Source organism: Mus musculus, chromosome 19 (genome assembly GCF_000001635.26).
Source record: "Mus musculus strain C57BL/6J chromosome 19, GRCm38.p6 C57BL/6J".
NCBI lineage: Eukaryota > Metazoa > Chordata > Mammalia > Rodentia > Muridae > Mus > Mus musculus.
This window is the reverse complement of record NC_000085.6, coordinates 28,959,989-28,975,878: the sequence shown is the minus strand read 5'-3', so window position 1 is coordinate 28,975,878 and position 15,890 is coordinate 28,959,989. Positions and strand designations below refer to the sequence as shown.

At 44.8% G+C, this 15,890-nt stretch overlaps 2 protein-coding genes and 2 pseudogenes across 13 annotated transcripts in view; 2 read left to right on the top strand and 2 right to left on the bottom strand.

Moving 5' to 3' along the window:
- On the top strand, positions 239–1,329 carry Gm4844 (predicted gene 4844; annotated as a pseudogene).
- Gm3621 (predicted gene 3621) lies at positions 1,802–2,572 on the bottom strand (annotated as a pseudogene).
- The window catches only part of 4430402I18Rik (RIKEN cDNA 4430402I18 gene), a 50,195-nt gene continuing 42,351 nt past the window's right edge, over positions 8,047–15,890 (top strand). For 6 of the 12 annotated variants that reach the window (XR_877681.3, XR_001782595.2, XR_001782596.2 and 3 more), the window contains exons 1-2: positions 8,503–12,071; positions 12,206–12,343. Coding sequence is in view for 8 of the 12 variants with exons in the window: in XM_011247274.3 (XP_011245576.3) it covers positions 11,457–12,071; positions 12,206–12,343 (753 nt within the window). In the remaining 4 variants the exon portion in view is untranslated. Of the gene's footprint in view, positions 8,286–8,502; positions 12,113–12,205; positions 12,344–15,890 lie in introns of those variants that run through there. The other 6 variants (NM_001374154.1, NM_001374152.1, NM_001374140.1 and 3 more) reach the window with 5 other exon arrangements.
- On the bottom strand, positions 9,078–11,959 carry Plpp6 (phospholipid phosphatase 6). Its single transcript, NM_028922.3, has one exon. The coding sequence runs from the start codon at positions 11,876–11,878 to the stop codon at positions 11,000–11,002; it is 879 nt and encodes a 292-aa protein (NP_083198.1). The 5' UTR covers positions 11,879–11,959; the 3' UTR covers positions 9,078–10,999.

Sequence of the window (15,890 nt, the reverse complement as noted above, 5' to 3'; positions counted from 1 at the left end):
GCTGAAAAGTTAAAGTTTTAAAGAAAGACGTTGGAAAAGGATAGACATAAGATATAGTTTTGGGTTTGTTTGTTTGTTTCTAAAGGCCGGGGGTTGTGCACAAAAATCAAACAAATTTAGTGTTCTACAAACTCATGATTGCTGAATTGGCACAAAGACCCTTCCCCGCGCTTTATGACACCAGCACTGAGTCACAGAAGCCCCGCGGCTCCTAGTTCCTGAGAAGCCCTGACCTCTTGGGCAAATTTTGCCCGCGTGGGTCTGATGGGGAAAGATGGAATTTCTTGGAACCATTCAGACAGCGAGTTACTGTGGCTCCAAGAAAGACTGTGGCTTGCAGTGGCCGCCCCCTGCTGGGCAGGACCCTGAGGTACAGGAGTGCTACCAATCCTTTCACCTGCCCCGCTGCCGCTCTGCTTGGAGACCCAGAGTCTTCTACAAGGTCGCCACCACCCAGAAAAGCCAGGAGGATAGCGCAGGCGACCAGGGGCTGTCCACAATTCTGCCCTCGCTCCACTCCCCGCACTTCAATCGTTATACCCAACGCGAATGGGACCGCTCTAATGATCTGCTGATCAGTATTGCAGAGGCATCGCGGCTCCGCGCCAGCCGGCTGACAGACGACTCCCTGCGGATCATGCAGGATAAGGAGCAGCTGACACGCCAGATGCAAGAGGGAACCTTCCGGAACCTGGGCCAGAGGCTCTCCGACATCCGCTTCTGGAAGTCCGGGTTGTGTCATGAGCGGGACATGCTGATGGCGGAGATCAACAACTTGAAAACCCTCAAGATGCGCTTGGAGTGCGCCGCTAAGGAGGTGAACTGTCCCCTGCAGGTGACCCTGGACTATCTGTACAGTAAGGAGAAAAGGATCGGGATTAACCTGGTCCATGACAACGGGGAGAAAAACCTTCTCCGGGTAGCAGATTTACTTAAATGTTGCCAAGATCAGATGAGAAAATTAGCTAAACGAATTGATTCCCAGATGCAAGATAATCGAGATGTTCAACATGCCCTAGAGCAAGACATCGCAGACAAGAGCTCTGCACAGTCTATTGAGGAGAGATGTTTAAACCTAAAAAACACATCTGAATCCATTAACTTCTTCCGTGGCATGGAGAACTTTGACGAAACGGTCTCCGTTCCTGAAACCTGGGCCAAGTTCAGCAGTAACAACATCAGACACGCTCAGACTACGCGGGCCAAGTCTGTCCAGCTGCGGGAGGAGGTAGAGCACCTGTTTGAGACCTTGACAGCCCAGGTGTGGAGGCATTTCACCAACATCAACCTGGCCTACCAGTCTGCCCAACCTGGAGTTCTACAGGGGTGTGGCAAACACCAAATAAGACCCAGCAGCTGCAGAGCAGTCTTCTAGAAAGGCAGACACCACTAGTGAACCAGCAGTTCAATCCTGAAGAAACCTCTAGCCCTTTTCTTTTCTTCTTTTTTTTTTTTTTATACTCAGTCACCTTTATTAGTTATACCTCAGGTTATTTTTTTAAATAATATTTCACACCATTAAAGCAATCACACCACATTAATTAAATTGATGCATCCCAAATTCATGCGTCTTGATCTTTACAGGTGATAAAGATTACATCTCAATAAAAAAAAAATCCTTCGATGTCTTGCTTTGATGTTCTCTTTAAAAGAATTATAATGAAGAACCAATTCTTTTCATTTTTGTTTATGGGGGAAAGAGGAGGAGATAGCATCTTGCTGTGTAGCTTAGGCTGCACTTGAAAATTCTATTCTGTCTCAGACTCTCACCGCCAAACCTCACACTTGAAGGGCTGTTTCAAAGGTTTATTCTATCTCCTTCCACAAGTCGGCATCGAAACACCCAAGTATCCTTAAAGTCCAGGGTTCCTTCGACTCCGTACTGTTTCTCCGTTATCTTGAAAACTCCCTTGGAGATGTTTTCTTGACTGGTGCCCTTCCTGGTTGATATGCTTGCAGTCAGAACTGACAGTGGCAGGAAAGAATGAGCAGAGGTCAGAAGAAAACAGCGTCGCCCTTCTCCATCGCCGCGTACACCCGGGTGTTGTTCTGCTCATAGTCTTGGATGCCATGGTACATTTTTTAACTCCTCCCTCCCACTTGAGGTAATCATGTAGCTTCAGAGTGTGTTTGTGGGTGCCTGGGAGCACAACCAGACAACTGTTTCTGTTAATGTGCACCGTGGCTGTCCAAGCACAATTTGGTCCCTGGATAGGAATGGGAAATAGTGTAGATTCTGATGCAGGCGGGGAGGTGGGGAGGGGCGGGGGGCAGGGCGTCTACTAGCCAGAATCTGAAAGTTTATCAGCATCCCATGCAGAGTCATAAAATTGGTTCCAGGAAACACCCTATATTTCAGAATCTGGGGTGAGGGCTCAGTATCTAAAGAGCTCCTCATCTTTTTGGAAATCCTGGATCTTTGTAACCACTCTCTCGCTTGGCATATAATCCTGTTTTGCAATGGTTACAGCTCTCATTACAATGACCCTGTTGGTTTCACCTCCTTTCTGCAGATTCTTTCAAACTCAGCTGAAAAACATTGAATATCATCAGATATCAGATTTTTTAAAATATTTTTTTATTACATATTTTCCTCAATTACATTTCCAATGCTCTCCCAAAAGTCCCCCATACCCTCCCCACCACTTCCCTACCCACCCATTCCCATTTTTTTGGCCCTGGTGTTCCCTTGTACTGGGGCATATAAAGTTTGTGTGTCCAATGGGCCTCTCTTTCCAGTGATGGCCGACTAGGCCATCTTTTGATACATATGCAGATATCAGATTTTTAATGACGAGAAACCCACTTTCTTCATAAAATTTTCTCTGCTCCAGGCCCAAAGTATACAATTACACATCACTGTTCATTATGGAAGGATCTCAGAGAAGAAACTCAAACAGGGCAGGAACCTGGAGGCAAGAGCTGATGCAGAGGCCATGGAAGAAGGGTGCTGCTTACTAGCTTGCTGGTTATCTATCAGGTTGTCTCATTAATTTGATTTTCTTCCTTCCTTCCTTCCTTCCTTCCTTCCTTCCTTCCTTCCTTCCTTCTTTCCTTCCTTCCTTCCTTCCTAGCAGACATTTCTCACAAATACTGATAATAGCTTTTATTATTATTATTATTATTATTATTCAGCTTTCTGCTGTTATTTATGCTTACCACAGGATAATTCACTGGCCCGGAAGACAGTGGGGCCTAACAAATCAGCCCACAGAGTCCAGACATAAAAGGATTGCAACAGTGCTTCAAGGGTCTTTCAATCAATTATTATGGCCTCCAGAGAGACATCAAGTTCTACTAAGAAGCTATCAACGTGATGGAGCAGAGAAGGCCTCTCTCCTAACACTGTCCGATGACCCAGGTGGCCTCTCTACTCCACATACTTCACACAGGAGCTGTTTGTTAGCTCTTTGAGCACTCAGCAGCGTGCAAGGCCACAGCAGTTGGAGGAGTGAGGGCTCGTGCCTTCCCCAGTTTTCGGACTTCTCTTTTCTATTCTTTTCTGATTTTTTAAAAAAATTGTTTTAATTTTTTCTCTTTTTGATTCAGTAATAGAAGTTGTGGGGGGAAATAGCATTTGACAGCATCGAACAACACTAAATGAAAAACGAGATTCCCTTCAACTACTCTATCTGAGACTTTTCAAAGGTCCACCCTCCCACCACCCCAGGAATGCTCTACACATATTTATACTCATTGTATTTTCAGTCTTTCTGAAATGGTAGTGTATTAGACATATTTTCTGTACCACACATTTATTTTCTTTTTAAAGGCTGTTTACTGTTAAAACAGCTCTGCTTCTTCTTTTTTTAAATGCTGTTTAATATCAGCTAGAATATGACTCTACCTAATGAACATTTGGTTGGTTCCCATTTTCCCCCTCCCCTTCTCCCTCTTGCTTTGGCCCCACTTGCTCTCCCTCCCCCCCCCCCCACTTGCTTGGCTCATAAGTCTTTTGGTTTTTTATTTCTTTCTCATTACGGATGGTTGTGAGCTACCATGTAGTTGTGGGATTTTAATTTTTTTTAAATGGGGGCTAGTGAGATGGCTCAGCTGTTAAGAGTACTGACTGCTCTTCCAGAGGTCCTAAGTTCAATTCCCAGCAACTACATGGTGGCTCACAACCATCTGTAATGGGATCCAATTCCCTCTTGTGTTGTGTCTGAAGATAGCTACAGTGTACTCATAGACATAACTTAAATAAATCTTTTTTTTTTAAATCTTAATGATTCAGCATATATCCTTGTGGTTTCTTTGTGAAAATATATCTTTGGGATAAATTCCTAGCAGCAGAAATACAGTGAGCCAAGTTAAAATTTTTGATAAACACTATTGAATCACTTTCTAGGGAAGTTGTATATTGTAAGCAGAATAATAGTGCCTAAAGATGTCCATAGTCTAGTCATGAAGACAGAAAGTAGGTCACCTTATATAATAAAGGAGATATTCAAATTTCAAGTGAAAATGAGGTTGTTAACTAACCAACCTTAAAATAGGGGAATTATCTTGGATCCTCTGAATAGTCCCAATGTGATCATAAAAGCCTTTAAAAATATATCTTATTTTGAAAGTATGTGTATGCATGTGTGTCTGTGTGTGGATGTATGCACGTGAGCTTGATTTACTGGCATCAGTGAGTCACTCAGCATAGGTGGTAGGAACCAAGCACGCATCCTCCGTGGGAGCAGTAACTGCCTTTAAACCTCACTCCAGCCCAATCCTAGAGATCATAAAAAGCGAAGAACAGAGTCAAAACAATGACAGTACAAGCGAGACTTGATTTGGTCTTGTTAGCTTTGAAGATGGAGGAAGGGAGCTTTGCGCCAAGGAGGACCAGCAACCTTCCCAAGCTGGAAGCACAGGAAAACCAAACAATACCAAGGGCACAGCCCTCCAGCCGCCTTCCTGGAACTCACTTTGTAGACCAGGCTGGCCTGGAACTCACAGAGACCCACCTCCTTCTGCCTCTCTAGTGCTCAGATTAAAGGTGTGCACCACCATGCTCAGCTCATAACTCTTTTTTTAAGGGCCTGAGAATACAGAGATTTGTTACAGTAGGCACAGAATTCTCATACATTGTATTTATTTCCATTTCCCACCTATCTGTGGTTCCTCATACCCATTCCTTTTGTTCCTTAAAAAATGATTTCTCTCCTCACATGACTCCTGTTTTTGTTATTTGAAAAAGCGTTTATGATGCTGGATTAATAATCCATTGTTTTAAGTTAAAAGGAACATCTCGATCATAAGGTCTGGTCGTCACATTTATTCCTGGTTAATTTACTCTTTGGAAATTCCCATTTGGGGAACGCTTTTGTTTTCTATTTTGTCGCCAGGATGTGACCGGGATGGGCGCTGCCCGTCATTTCTTCAGTGCCGAGGCTGAGGCCATCAAGTTGCTCTGCAGAAGTACTCTTGTAATCAAAGCCATTCCCCAGGATCTGTTTATTGTCACAGAGACATACTGTCTTTAGGTTTCTGTTGTTGTAATAAAAACAGCGTGAGCAAAATCAACACGGGGAGGGACGTGTTTGTTTGACTTTCAGATCACATCCTGTGACCAGGGTCAGTCAGAGCAGGAGCTCCAGGCAGAACTGAAGCAGAAGGAAGGAGCCTTGCTTACTGACTTGCTCGGTTTGGTTTTTTAAACAACTCAGGTCCACCTGCCCAGGATGGGCACATCAATTGATTGATTTTTTTTTTAATCAATCGTTAATCAAGACAATACCCTACGGGCTTGCTTGTAGGCCAGTCTTCTGAAGGCATTTTCTCAATTAAGTCTTTACCAGATAAGTCTAGGTTTGTGTCAGGTTTGTGTACAGGTACCTACACTGGAGATGAAGTCATATTGTTTTTACTTGACTTGGTGGCATTCCCATCCTTGAATGACTTCGCTTGGTTGGTCTCCAGCCAAGATGGCAACATCATTGATGAGATGAACTGCAAGACGGGCTTGAGACATTATGGATATAGCAATGCCACATCTCCGTGGCATCTGGGAGTCCAAGATGAAAAATAACCCTAAAGAGACACCTGGGTGGCATATGTAAACTTGTGGACATGTTAATTGGTATATATATTGAGTGTCACCTTAATAAAAGACAGTGAGTTAAACAAAGGGTTACAAAAATAATACTTGGCTAGGTAAAGGAGAGAAAACAAAGACAAAAAGAATGGCTAGGTAGTCCAAGGGAATTCAGAAGAATTCAGGATTCTGCTACCCTATCAAGGTGAGTGTGGTAAATCACGAGTCAGGAGAGTCTAGTCATATCAAGAGGTAGAAAGACTGAAACAGGGTATGCAGATGTGACAGTGTTTCCAGGGACCAATAATCTCTGCGTTGTGGAGGCAGGGAGGTGGCAGGGCCCTTGGACTCAGACATGACTGTTGGGATGAGTTATGTAGCCTTGGGGAAGAGGCTGTAAAATACAGGTCACACTGTCCTCGGAGAAGTGCTGTGGCAATGGAGTGACCATATGTGACACGCCCACCTCTGTGCAGATCTTCAATCAGAACTGATTCCTCCCTTCTATTTTGCCTCTAGAAGCTTGGCTACCAATTCGTTTTGTCACACTAGTATTGTCACCGGTGACCTGCCTGTGAAGATCATCACAGGTCTTGTAGCAGCTAACTGTAGTGAGGAGTCTGTGCTCCGGGTTTCCAGAGAGCCGAGAACCATCTGTATATATATCTTTGTGTACTAAGAGAGCACTAGGAACTGGGTATAGATGAAATGCTGAGTCCCTCATTACCCCAAGGTTTCCCTTACAGAGAAATAAACTATAGCTACTGAAGGGAATATCGTCAGCAGTATCTTTTGAGGGACAGCTCCCTGTAACTGTTTCAACTACAGAGATCCTCAACGTAAAGTATCAATAATAAGTCACAAGATAATCTTTAAAATTCTATTTTGAGTCAGGGTCTCATGGCGTCCAGGCGGACGCTCAAACTCGTTAGATTATTTGTGGTGGTTTGAATATGCTTGGCCCAGGGAGAAGCACTATTAGGAGAAGGGTCTCATTATCTACTCCCACAGACACATTTCCTCCAACAAGGACACACCTATTCTCAACCTCCACAATATTCCAGGCTCATTTTGAATTTCCGACTCTGTCACTTCTGCCTTCCTAGTGCTAGCAGTACAGACATGGATGAAAGACAGATTTATTCTGTTCTGATGAATAACACTAGGCAAACATTACCAACGGAACCACATGGTACCGCCCTCATTTTAAAAGAATCTTTATGTTTTTACTTATTTCATTTTTTTGAGACATAGACCTTCCAGGGAATTTTTGATTGGCTAAAAAAAACACTCGCATTCTCCTTTTGTTTGCTGTTTTGTTGTTGTTTTTTAAGTAACATATAATGGGAAAATGTCATTTCTCTTGCCAGTGAAGAAATCTTTTTCTGCCCGATCTACAGTGTAACTGCTGTTTTGGCAAATACAATAACTAGCCCCTGGGGGATGGTGCAATCCAATGCTCACTTCAAACTACCAGGAAAGCTAAACAGTGCAGGGAAGAGGAACTGACAGCTGATTTCTTGACCCGAGGTTCCCAACTTAAGTCTCTTTAGAAATGACCTATTTGTAGTTAGCACACTACTCAATGTATTGACAGCGAACATGCTTTCTGGGGCAAAGAAGGAAACAAGACATTTAATAAGCAAGGAGTCCCCTAAGGGACAGACAACTATGATAACTAGAAATGGTCACAGGAATCCCAGTGTCTGGGGCCCCTTTGCCACTAAAAATGATTACACAATGGAGCTATGATCACATTGTACTTTGGGGATGGAAACTGTTAAACATTTGAACACAATAATTGGGGCCACAGTGTGTCCAGGGAGAGACAGAAAAAAAAACTTCCAACATCCGTGGACAGGTTCCCGGACCCTTAGACAGTCACTGGGCCAGGCTACCACCAGGGAGGGTGAGAAGACGTAGGGTTCCCAGCAGAGCATAAATGCGCCTGCGTCTCAGCCTCGCAGGAGTTCCAGAGGAGAAGGTTGAGTGTTTGAGTGTCCATGGCAACCGGACGCTTCAGCCTTCTGAAAGCTCACACTCCAAAGCTTGTGAGACACCCGTCCCGGTGGGAGGGACCTGGGCTGGGAGCACTGATGGGGGAACAAAGGGGAGGGGGTGGGGGTCAGGGAAGCTTCTGGAAAGCGCTTGCCTTGATGTAAACTAAGAAATAATTGGTTCAAGGCTCAGCACAAAGGATCTTTGCGGTGCACAGGGAAGGATGCCTATGGAGGTGGTGGTGGAGCTCCAAATCCGGGCGGTAAGACACCTGCGAGCCTACCTACCGCGTCACCCCAAGTTCTCCTTTGCTTACTGCACACACATTGTTTGGGGGGGCAGATCTGTGCTTCTGTCCCTAAGATACCACATATTTATCTCCCTTGTATCTCTTAGCCTTTAAACTCAGTTCAATCTGTTCCGCCTTTCATTTTTCTTTCCCAAACCGACATGTTCCTTGGCTTCTTTAAAACAATCCTGACTTAGGTTAAAGCAGGATTTTCATTTGTGAAAGAATTTATTTTTTTAAAGTAACCAAGGAATATAACATTTTTAAAGCTCCACGTTTGATATTGTCCCCTCACGTCTAGGGATCGCTTTGGATTGCTCATTTCAACAGGGTAATCAATCTAACAATAAACACTTTGTGATAACCCACCAACTCCTCCTTAAATGAGGGGCAGGGGCACGTGACCATGACCTTGCTGTTCCCATTTAGGAGTCAGCCATTCCTCTGGTTTTGCTCTCCTGTCCTCCAAGGCTGGCATGGAGTGTGGCCTCACAGTTAAACGGGGGCTTAGGCCATAGTTAGAAGTGGATGCTAAGAGGATACAGCATGGAGATCCAGTGAGATGCTGTGTAATCAGTAAACTCTATGGTTTCACTGAGCGCGTAGAAATGAAAGGAAAAACGAGAGGGTCCTGGTTTTGGTTCCATCTTGCTGACAGTTCTCAGTTGGGCTGTATCAATTTCAAGTGTTCAGGATGAGGAAGGAGCCCCCAAGAAGCCAAGTGATCTCTCTTACATCAAAGCAGAAATTAAAGATTTCACCTCATATCATTCAACATTACCAGTTTAATTTATTTTGATTTTTTTTTAAAGGCATCCTTCATCGTACAAGTAATTAACAAAGAAATCAGTTTTTTATTCCAGAGAATTTAGGATTATTCATGAAGTCGGGTAAATTGATCTGATCTATATTTTAAAAGCCAGCAAACTCAGGCCCCAGCAAACAAAATATGGAATTTCAGAAGTGCGACTAGAAAGTAGAAGTGGGCCCTTAATTAGCAGACTTGGGGACACTATAAGAACAAACAGTCACTTTCAAGTGTCTGGCCTGAATGTTATAATGAAAAATGATCTTCAGAAATTTAAACACACCTAGACCTCTTAGAACCTCACAGCTTAGCTGATCTGATGAGGGGAGAGGTAGTCTGTGTTTAGGTTGTTGTGGGAATGTGATAACTGTTTTATTTATCGAAGGACTTGTTCCAATGGGTGTACCAGACTCCCACTCTCGAAGGTCCTACTTCCTCCTACTGAGAACTGGTTTATCATGTCCATCTTCCACAGTCCTGTCCACCCATATCTTTGAACATTAGACCATAGCCCACAGCTCACAGTCCTTTCTATTTATAAATGCCAGAACAAGTGGCCATTGAGATTATCTGATGATGCCACTTTCACCAGTGATTTAAAGACTTTCTTTCCAGACACAGCAGCATTTACAGATGTCATGAGCATACCCCTCTTTGGTCTTTCTAGGTCAGACTGTAATCAGAGTCTACCATATTATTTGGTCATCTTTGGTCTTATGATTGGGGGGGGGGGGGCGCCATGAATGAACAGCTTTCAATGTAAACAGAAATTTAAGAGTTTTACCTAATGCTCACGTAGGGCAATAGGCTCTCCTGAAAAGTTTCAAGTTGTGTCCTGTTACCTAAAATGTGCTGAACACAGCACAGTGGGACCGATAGGGAAAGGATAGCATACAGTTATCCTTGGGGTACACACAGGAACGCTATGCAGGCACACTGAAAAGAACCACATTGCTCTTCTACTTTTTACTTAATAGAGGACCATTTGCTTGATTTAGTAGAGGTGACCGACAGCAGGGCTTCATTTCCTGCCCCTGGCCATGGCCTACTTCCCGGTCTGCCTCCTTCTAAGCTCTTAGTTCCCCTGACTCTCCCCAGCAGCTCAGCTTCTTGCCCCCTGGTATGCTACTTGTCCATGGGACTAGGAAACAAAACAGTAGGCTCATACTTACATTTCTGTGGGAACCTTAGACAAGCCCACCTTTTGAATATGTCTTCTTCCATATCTTGGTTTGTTCTATGAGTGCTAAAAGATAACGTTAAATAGTAGTAGAAGTTAACTATCTAAAGATCGTTTGAGAGGTACTGGGAGCAGAAAGGAAAATACTCTGTGGAACCTCTTAACTACCAAGTCCACAAGGGTGGGAGAGCTTAAAGGAATCAGAAGAAGGAAAAAGCTCCAATTATGGCAACATATTCAGAGAGTTAAATTGGAGAAAAAAAATCTGTTTTGAACTTTAAAATTATTGTTTAAAATTTACTGCAGGTAAAGGGTGGGAATAGCACATGGTTTATCTAGCTAATGGCTCTTAAATTTTAATTTACAAGTAATAACATTGTTTTTTTGGGGGGTGAGGGGAATTACTCATTAACGTTGTCAACTTTAAGTAAATAGCAATCATACAGTCAGCCAGCTTGATTTCTTTACAGTTGTCTTGGTGATAAATAGCTGTCAAATACACAGTAGACTTTGTTTCTCAAGTATGGCCGTGTTCAGTAATAGCCAGCATGCGCTCCGGTCTAGGAACCTGTCAAGACAGTGGGATCCCAGAATTCCCAAAGTTGCCCAGAGGGGCAACTAGATGGCTCTGGCTTAGGTCAGCATCCTCGAGTGTGGAATCCTTCAGACCTCAAGGTGTCAATAATCAATGAGATGGTGTCACTGTTGATTCCACAGTACAAAAAGAACTGGAACATTGTGGGGTGACAGCCAGCAATAATCCACAATGCTGTACTGCATGTAGCCCAGAAAAAAGCCAAAAGCCACATCAGTGACGTTGTGCCGCCCGAGCATGACCCTAGAGAGACCCAAGACGAAGGCCCACAGGACCACCAGCACCCTCAGTGGAATGGCCAGTACCAGGTGGTTTAGGATAAACCGCGACACCAGGGCGGCCCTCGTGGCGTGGCCCGAGGGAAAGGAGTACCTGTCCACCGAGAGGGTGAAAAACATGTCCTTTTGATTGTGCGCGGGTCGGCGCCTGCGGACCAGCCCTTTAATCACAGCTACCAGCAGCAGGTCCAACAGCAGGGCGAAGAGCAGGTTCATCAGCACTTCGCGCCCGGCCCAGCTGTCGCTCCTAAGCAGGCAGTAGAGGGTGCCCAGCAGCCAGGGGATGCCATGCCCTGAGATCTCCAGCAGCTTCATCAGGGGCCGCACGCTGCCCCAGGCCGAGCTCTCCCCAGCACACACCCCCAGCTTCTTGGACAGCCACAGGTCGATGGCCAGCAGGGAGCGCAGGGCGATGCCCAGGAAGGACGGGTTCAAGTTCATGCGGGCGTCCTCCGGCGGCGGGGCCGGGGCTGCTTGTGCGGGGCCCGAGGCGGCCAGCGGGAAGGAGCCGCGCCGGTGCACCGGGCTGTCGGACGCGCGCAGCCGAGCGCAGGCGGGGTCCGCGCCCGCGCGGCAGTTCAGCAGCGATTGGAACTCGAACCTGCCGCCGCCGCTGCCACCGCCGTGGGCCGGGCTGCCCGGGACGCTGCTTCCGCCCGAGGAGCCCAGCGGCCGTCCCTCGATGGTCCTCCGGGGGCTCGGCATCGCGGAGGGAGGCCGGTCCCGGGGACCCGGGCAGACCGGAGACAGGCTTCCCAGCCCGTCAGCCTCTTCCGCTTCCGCACTGCCATCCCGGAGGGCGGGCCGAGGAGCCGAGCCGCAGAGCACGATTGTGACACCTGGCGGAGACGTGGGAGGGAACCGGGAGTACCAGCTTGAGGAGAGGTGGGAAGTGCAGGTGAAGGACGCAGTGATGGCGTCATTTCAGAGCTGTGGGAGGTTAGGATAAACAGCCCCTCTGCACAAAAAAAAAAAAAAAAAACAAAAAACAAAAAAAACCAATCCCTTGATTGCCCTCCTCTTCTTTTTAAGATTTCTTGCCCCGGAGTGTTCCTGCCGGACAAGGAAGCTGTGTACCTTGGAGTCTACCTTCTGAATCAGTACCTGGAGACAGACTGCTTTCCCCCTGTGTTCCCTGTTGTGATTCAACAGAGCATGAGATTTGTAAAGGTGATTTTGACTTCTCAGTGGGTTTTGCTGTCTGAAACCAGTTTAATGGTCATAAAGAATAGTGGTTTTGTACATTTATTCCCCGCCCCCCCCCCCCTTTTTTAACACAGTGTAAAAAGTACAAGCGGCCTTGAGGCAAAAACCATAGTTTGGAAGTCTTGCTTTTTGCAATGCAGGCCTGAGCCAAGTTCTGTCAATTGAGTGCTAAATACCCTGGTGGATGCTTTCTATTCTTGGAACTCCCATGGCATTTTCTAACTGGAGCAGAGAGCGTTTCTGAATGTTCTTGGAGGTGTTAGAGACAGTTGCATTGCATTTATGAAAGGGGCTATTAATAAACTGCAGATCTTAAGAAAAACTTTCTTAAGCTTGGGAAAATAACTTAAAACTATAACCAAATCAGCTGTACCTGGTAATTGAAAGCCTGTAACTAAACAAGAAAGCTGTTCATATTTTCTGAGTTTCCTTAAGTCATGTGCGTGTTATATAACAATAGTAGTAAGGGCTAGATTCCATTCCAATGAGTGCAATTGTGATTTTAAAAATTGTAAAAATCACCGGCCAGGGCTTCCCACTGCAGTATGCTGCTGACTATTCAATACTCTGCAATCACCAACAACACCCTAAGGTTCTGGTTTTAGCTTTGGAGTTGAAATTGGAGTAATCTTTAGTAAACCTAGTGGTTTTGCCCAGGGTCCCCTAAGGTGGACTTTTGGGGTGGAGGGAAGATTGTACATATCGATCCTAAAGTCTGGAAGATGTTTTCCAGAAACCTACCTATTTCTTGTAATCCAAGGATGAGAGAAAAGATGCGTTTTTAAAAACTGCAGCCTGTTCATTGGAAAAACGTCCGTGAAACTGGTTGGGTAAAAGTGATTGGATATTATCTTGGGAAATAGTCAGAACCCAGATGGTCCTACTGGCCATATGTGGGTGATAGACATGGTGTGAAGTAGGTGCTGAAAATGACCCCCACCACTTTCCCCACTCACCAGTTGCTGGCCCTGTACCAGACTTCTAAGATAGAATTGTAAGAGGTGCATAGATATGAAATTATTCTAACAGGGCATGATACATCCATCAATACCTTGGGAACTTAACTTAATCTGACCACCTCTGTTTTTAAAAAAGAGAATGCCTGAGATTCACAATTTAGATGCTTCTCCTGCTGGGTGGGAAAGCCTGAGGTTTCTAGTCAAACATACCATGGAACCATTTTTTTTTCTTTGAGTTGTTTAGGCTCATATTCTAGTTTCTTCTAGTTCCAGGTTTCTTGAGATCTGTTCCATTCTTTAGCTGAAAACTCGTGTGGCACATAGCAAAAGCATTTTCCTTCCCCACATCTCTTTGCATGGCTTAGATTTGAATAATTTAAAAGTACGTGGGTAAACAAATTCCTCATAAAAATTCACAAGCCATTGTATTTGAATAGACTAAGCTAAGTGTTTGCTTCCCAAGATCACCCTTGAGAAAAACCCTTACACGTAACGTAGGTAGATATGTTAGGTTCTTAGAGCTCACATACACAAGTAGCCCACAAGCAGCAAACTTACTTACTGTCTCACAGTCCTGGAGACTGGATGTCAAAGAATGGTGGTGTGGATCTCGCTACATCCTGAGGCATGGTGGGAGCTAGTTCTTTGGTTTATAGCAGTGGTTCTCAACCTGTGGGTTGCGACCCCTTGGGAGAGTTTGACTTTTTCACTAGGGTCACCTAAGACCAGTGGGGGGGGGGGACACAGATTATGCTGTTATGACTCATAACAGCAGCAAAATTACAGTTATGGAGTAGCAATGAAAACAATTGTATGGCTGGGGAGTCACCACTATATGAGGAACTCTTTTAATGGGTCGCAGAATTAGGAAGGCTGAGAAACATGGGTTTTATAGCACCATAACTCCAGTATGTACCATTTAACCATTTATTCTCTCTAGCACATGGAATTCAAAACATTCTGGGCATTAGCCAGAGGAACTCCAGTTCTTTAAGGCAAAGGAAGATATGTGTGAACTGTAAAACAAAAGCAGAGCCTTCACTGATCAGAAATGCCAGGTGTCCTTGCTGGGTTTGGGTCCTATGCTGGCTCTGTCCACTTTAACTGAGTAACTGCATTTGCTCTGGGTTGCACGCCAGAATAGAAAACTCTATGCCTGGTTTGTAATAGTGGCTCCTCCTGAGCATTGTGTAATAGTGGCTCCTCCTGAGCTCTGTGTAATAGTGGCTCCTCCTGAGCTCTGTGTAATAGTGGCTCCTCCTGAGCTCTGTGTAATAGTGGCTCCTCCTGAGCTCTGTGTAATAGTGGCTCCTCTGAGCTCTGTGTAATAGTGGCTCCTCTGAGCTCTGTGTAATAGTGGCTCCTCTGAGCTCTGTGTAATAGTGGCTCCTCCTGAGCTCTGTGTAATAGTGGCTCCTCTGAGCTCTGTGTAATAGTGGCTCCTCCTGAGCTCTGTGTAATAGTGGCTCCTCTGAGCTCTGTGTAATAGTGGCTCCTCTGAGCTCTGTGTAATAGTGGCTCCTCTGAGCTCTGCGTAATAGTGGCTCCTCCTGAGCTCTGTGTAATAGTGGCTCCTCCTGAGCTCTGTGTAATAGTGGCTCCTCCTGAGCATTGTGTAATAGTGGCTCCTCTGAGCTCTGTGTAATAGTGGCTCCTCTGAGCTCTGTGTAATAGTGGCTCCTCTGAGCTCTGTGTAATAGTGGCTCCTCCTGAGCTCTGTGTAATAGTGGCTCCTCTGAGCTCTGTGTGGTTCCTGAATTTTTTTCCTGCTCAAGTGTACTCATGAATTTAGTTTATTTTTAACTTTAAAAACATAAAAATGTATGCTTAAATACTCACTTAAAAAAAGGCATCAATCATGTGTTATGACCTCATTCGAAGTTTAACTAAGCGTATTTATTTATATTGATCCTATTTGGAAATAAGGTCATGTTCTGAGAGACTAGAGTTAGATGCCAACCTGTAAGTTTTGACAGGGCCACACAATCCAACTGGTAACAGTGTGAAATGGAAGGATATAATTATTGAAATAGTTTAGGAAAATAAATGCTACCCGAATTTACTTAGTAAACACAAGTAGACAAAACAGTGCCCAATTTTGCCCTCAAAGGTGACCTGGCTTTAAAACCTCAAGCAGAAATTGAACTATGCTTAACTTTAAACATTCACTACTGAAGAACAGCTGAAAACCCTTTGCTTTCAGAAGGTCCCGTTCTTTTTCAGCGCTGGCTCAGAACCTTTTATTTCAAGAACAAAACCCACAGATCTGACAATATTTAAGGTGATATAGTAATGTTTTTCCTGCATTCGATGATAGAAGTCACTCCCAACACTACTTGTCTTTGGTGATACACATGGGTGAAACCTCTGTCTTCTCGTTTAGCATAACCAATTGCATGCACAGACGAATCATCTAGTTATCACTTGATGAGTACCTACTGTATGCAGAATAGGTTTCTATGCATTCAAGACCCACGTTGATGCAAGATGTGTTTGCTTGAGGAGTAGGTTAAACTGATGGCATTTCTAAGCATGTGATAGATTCAGCTAAC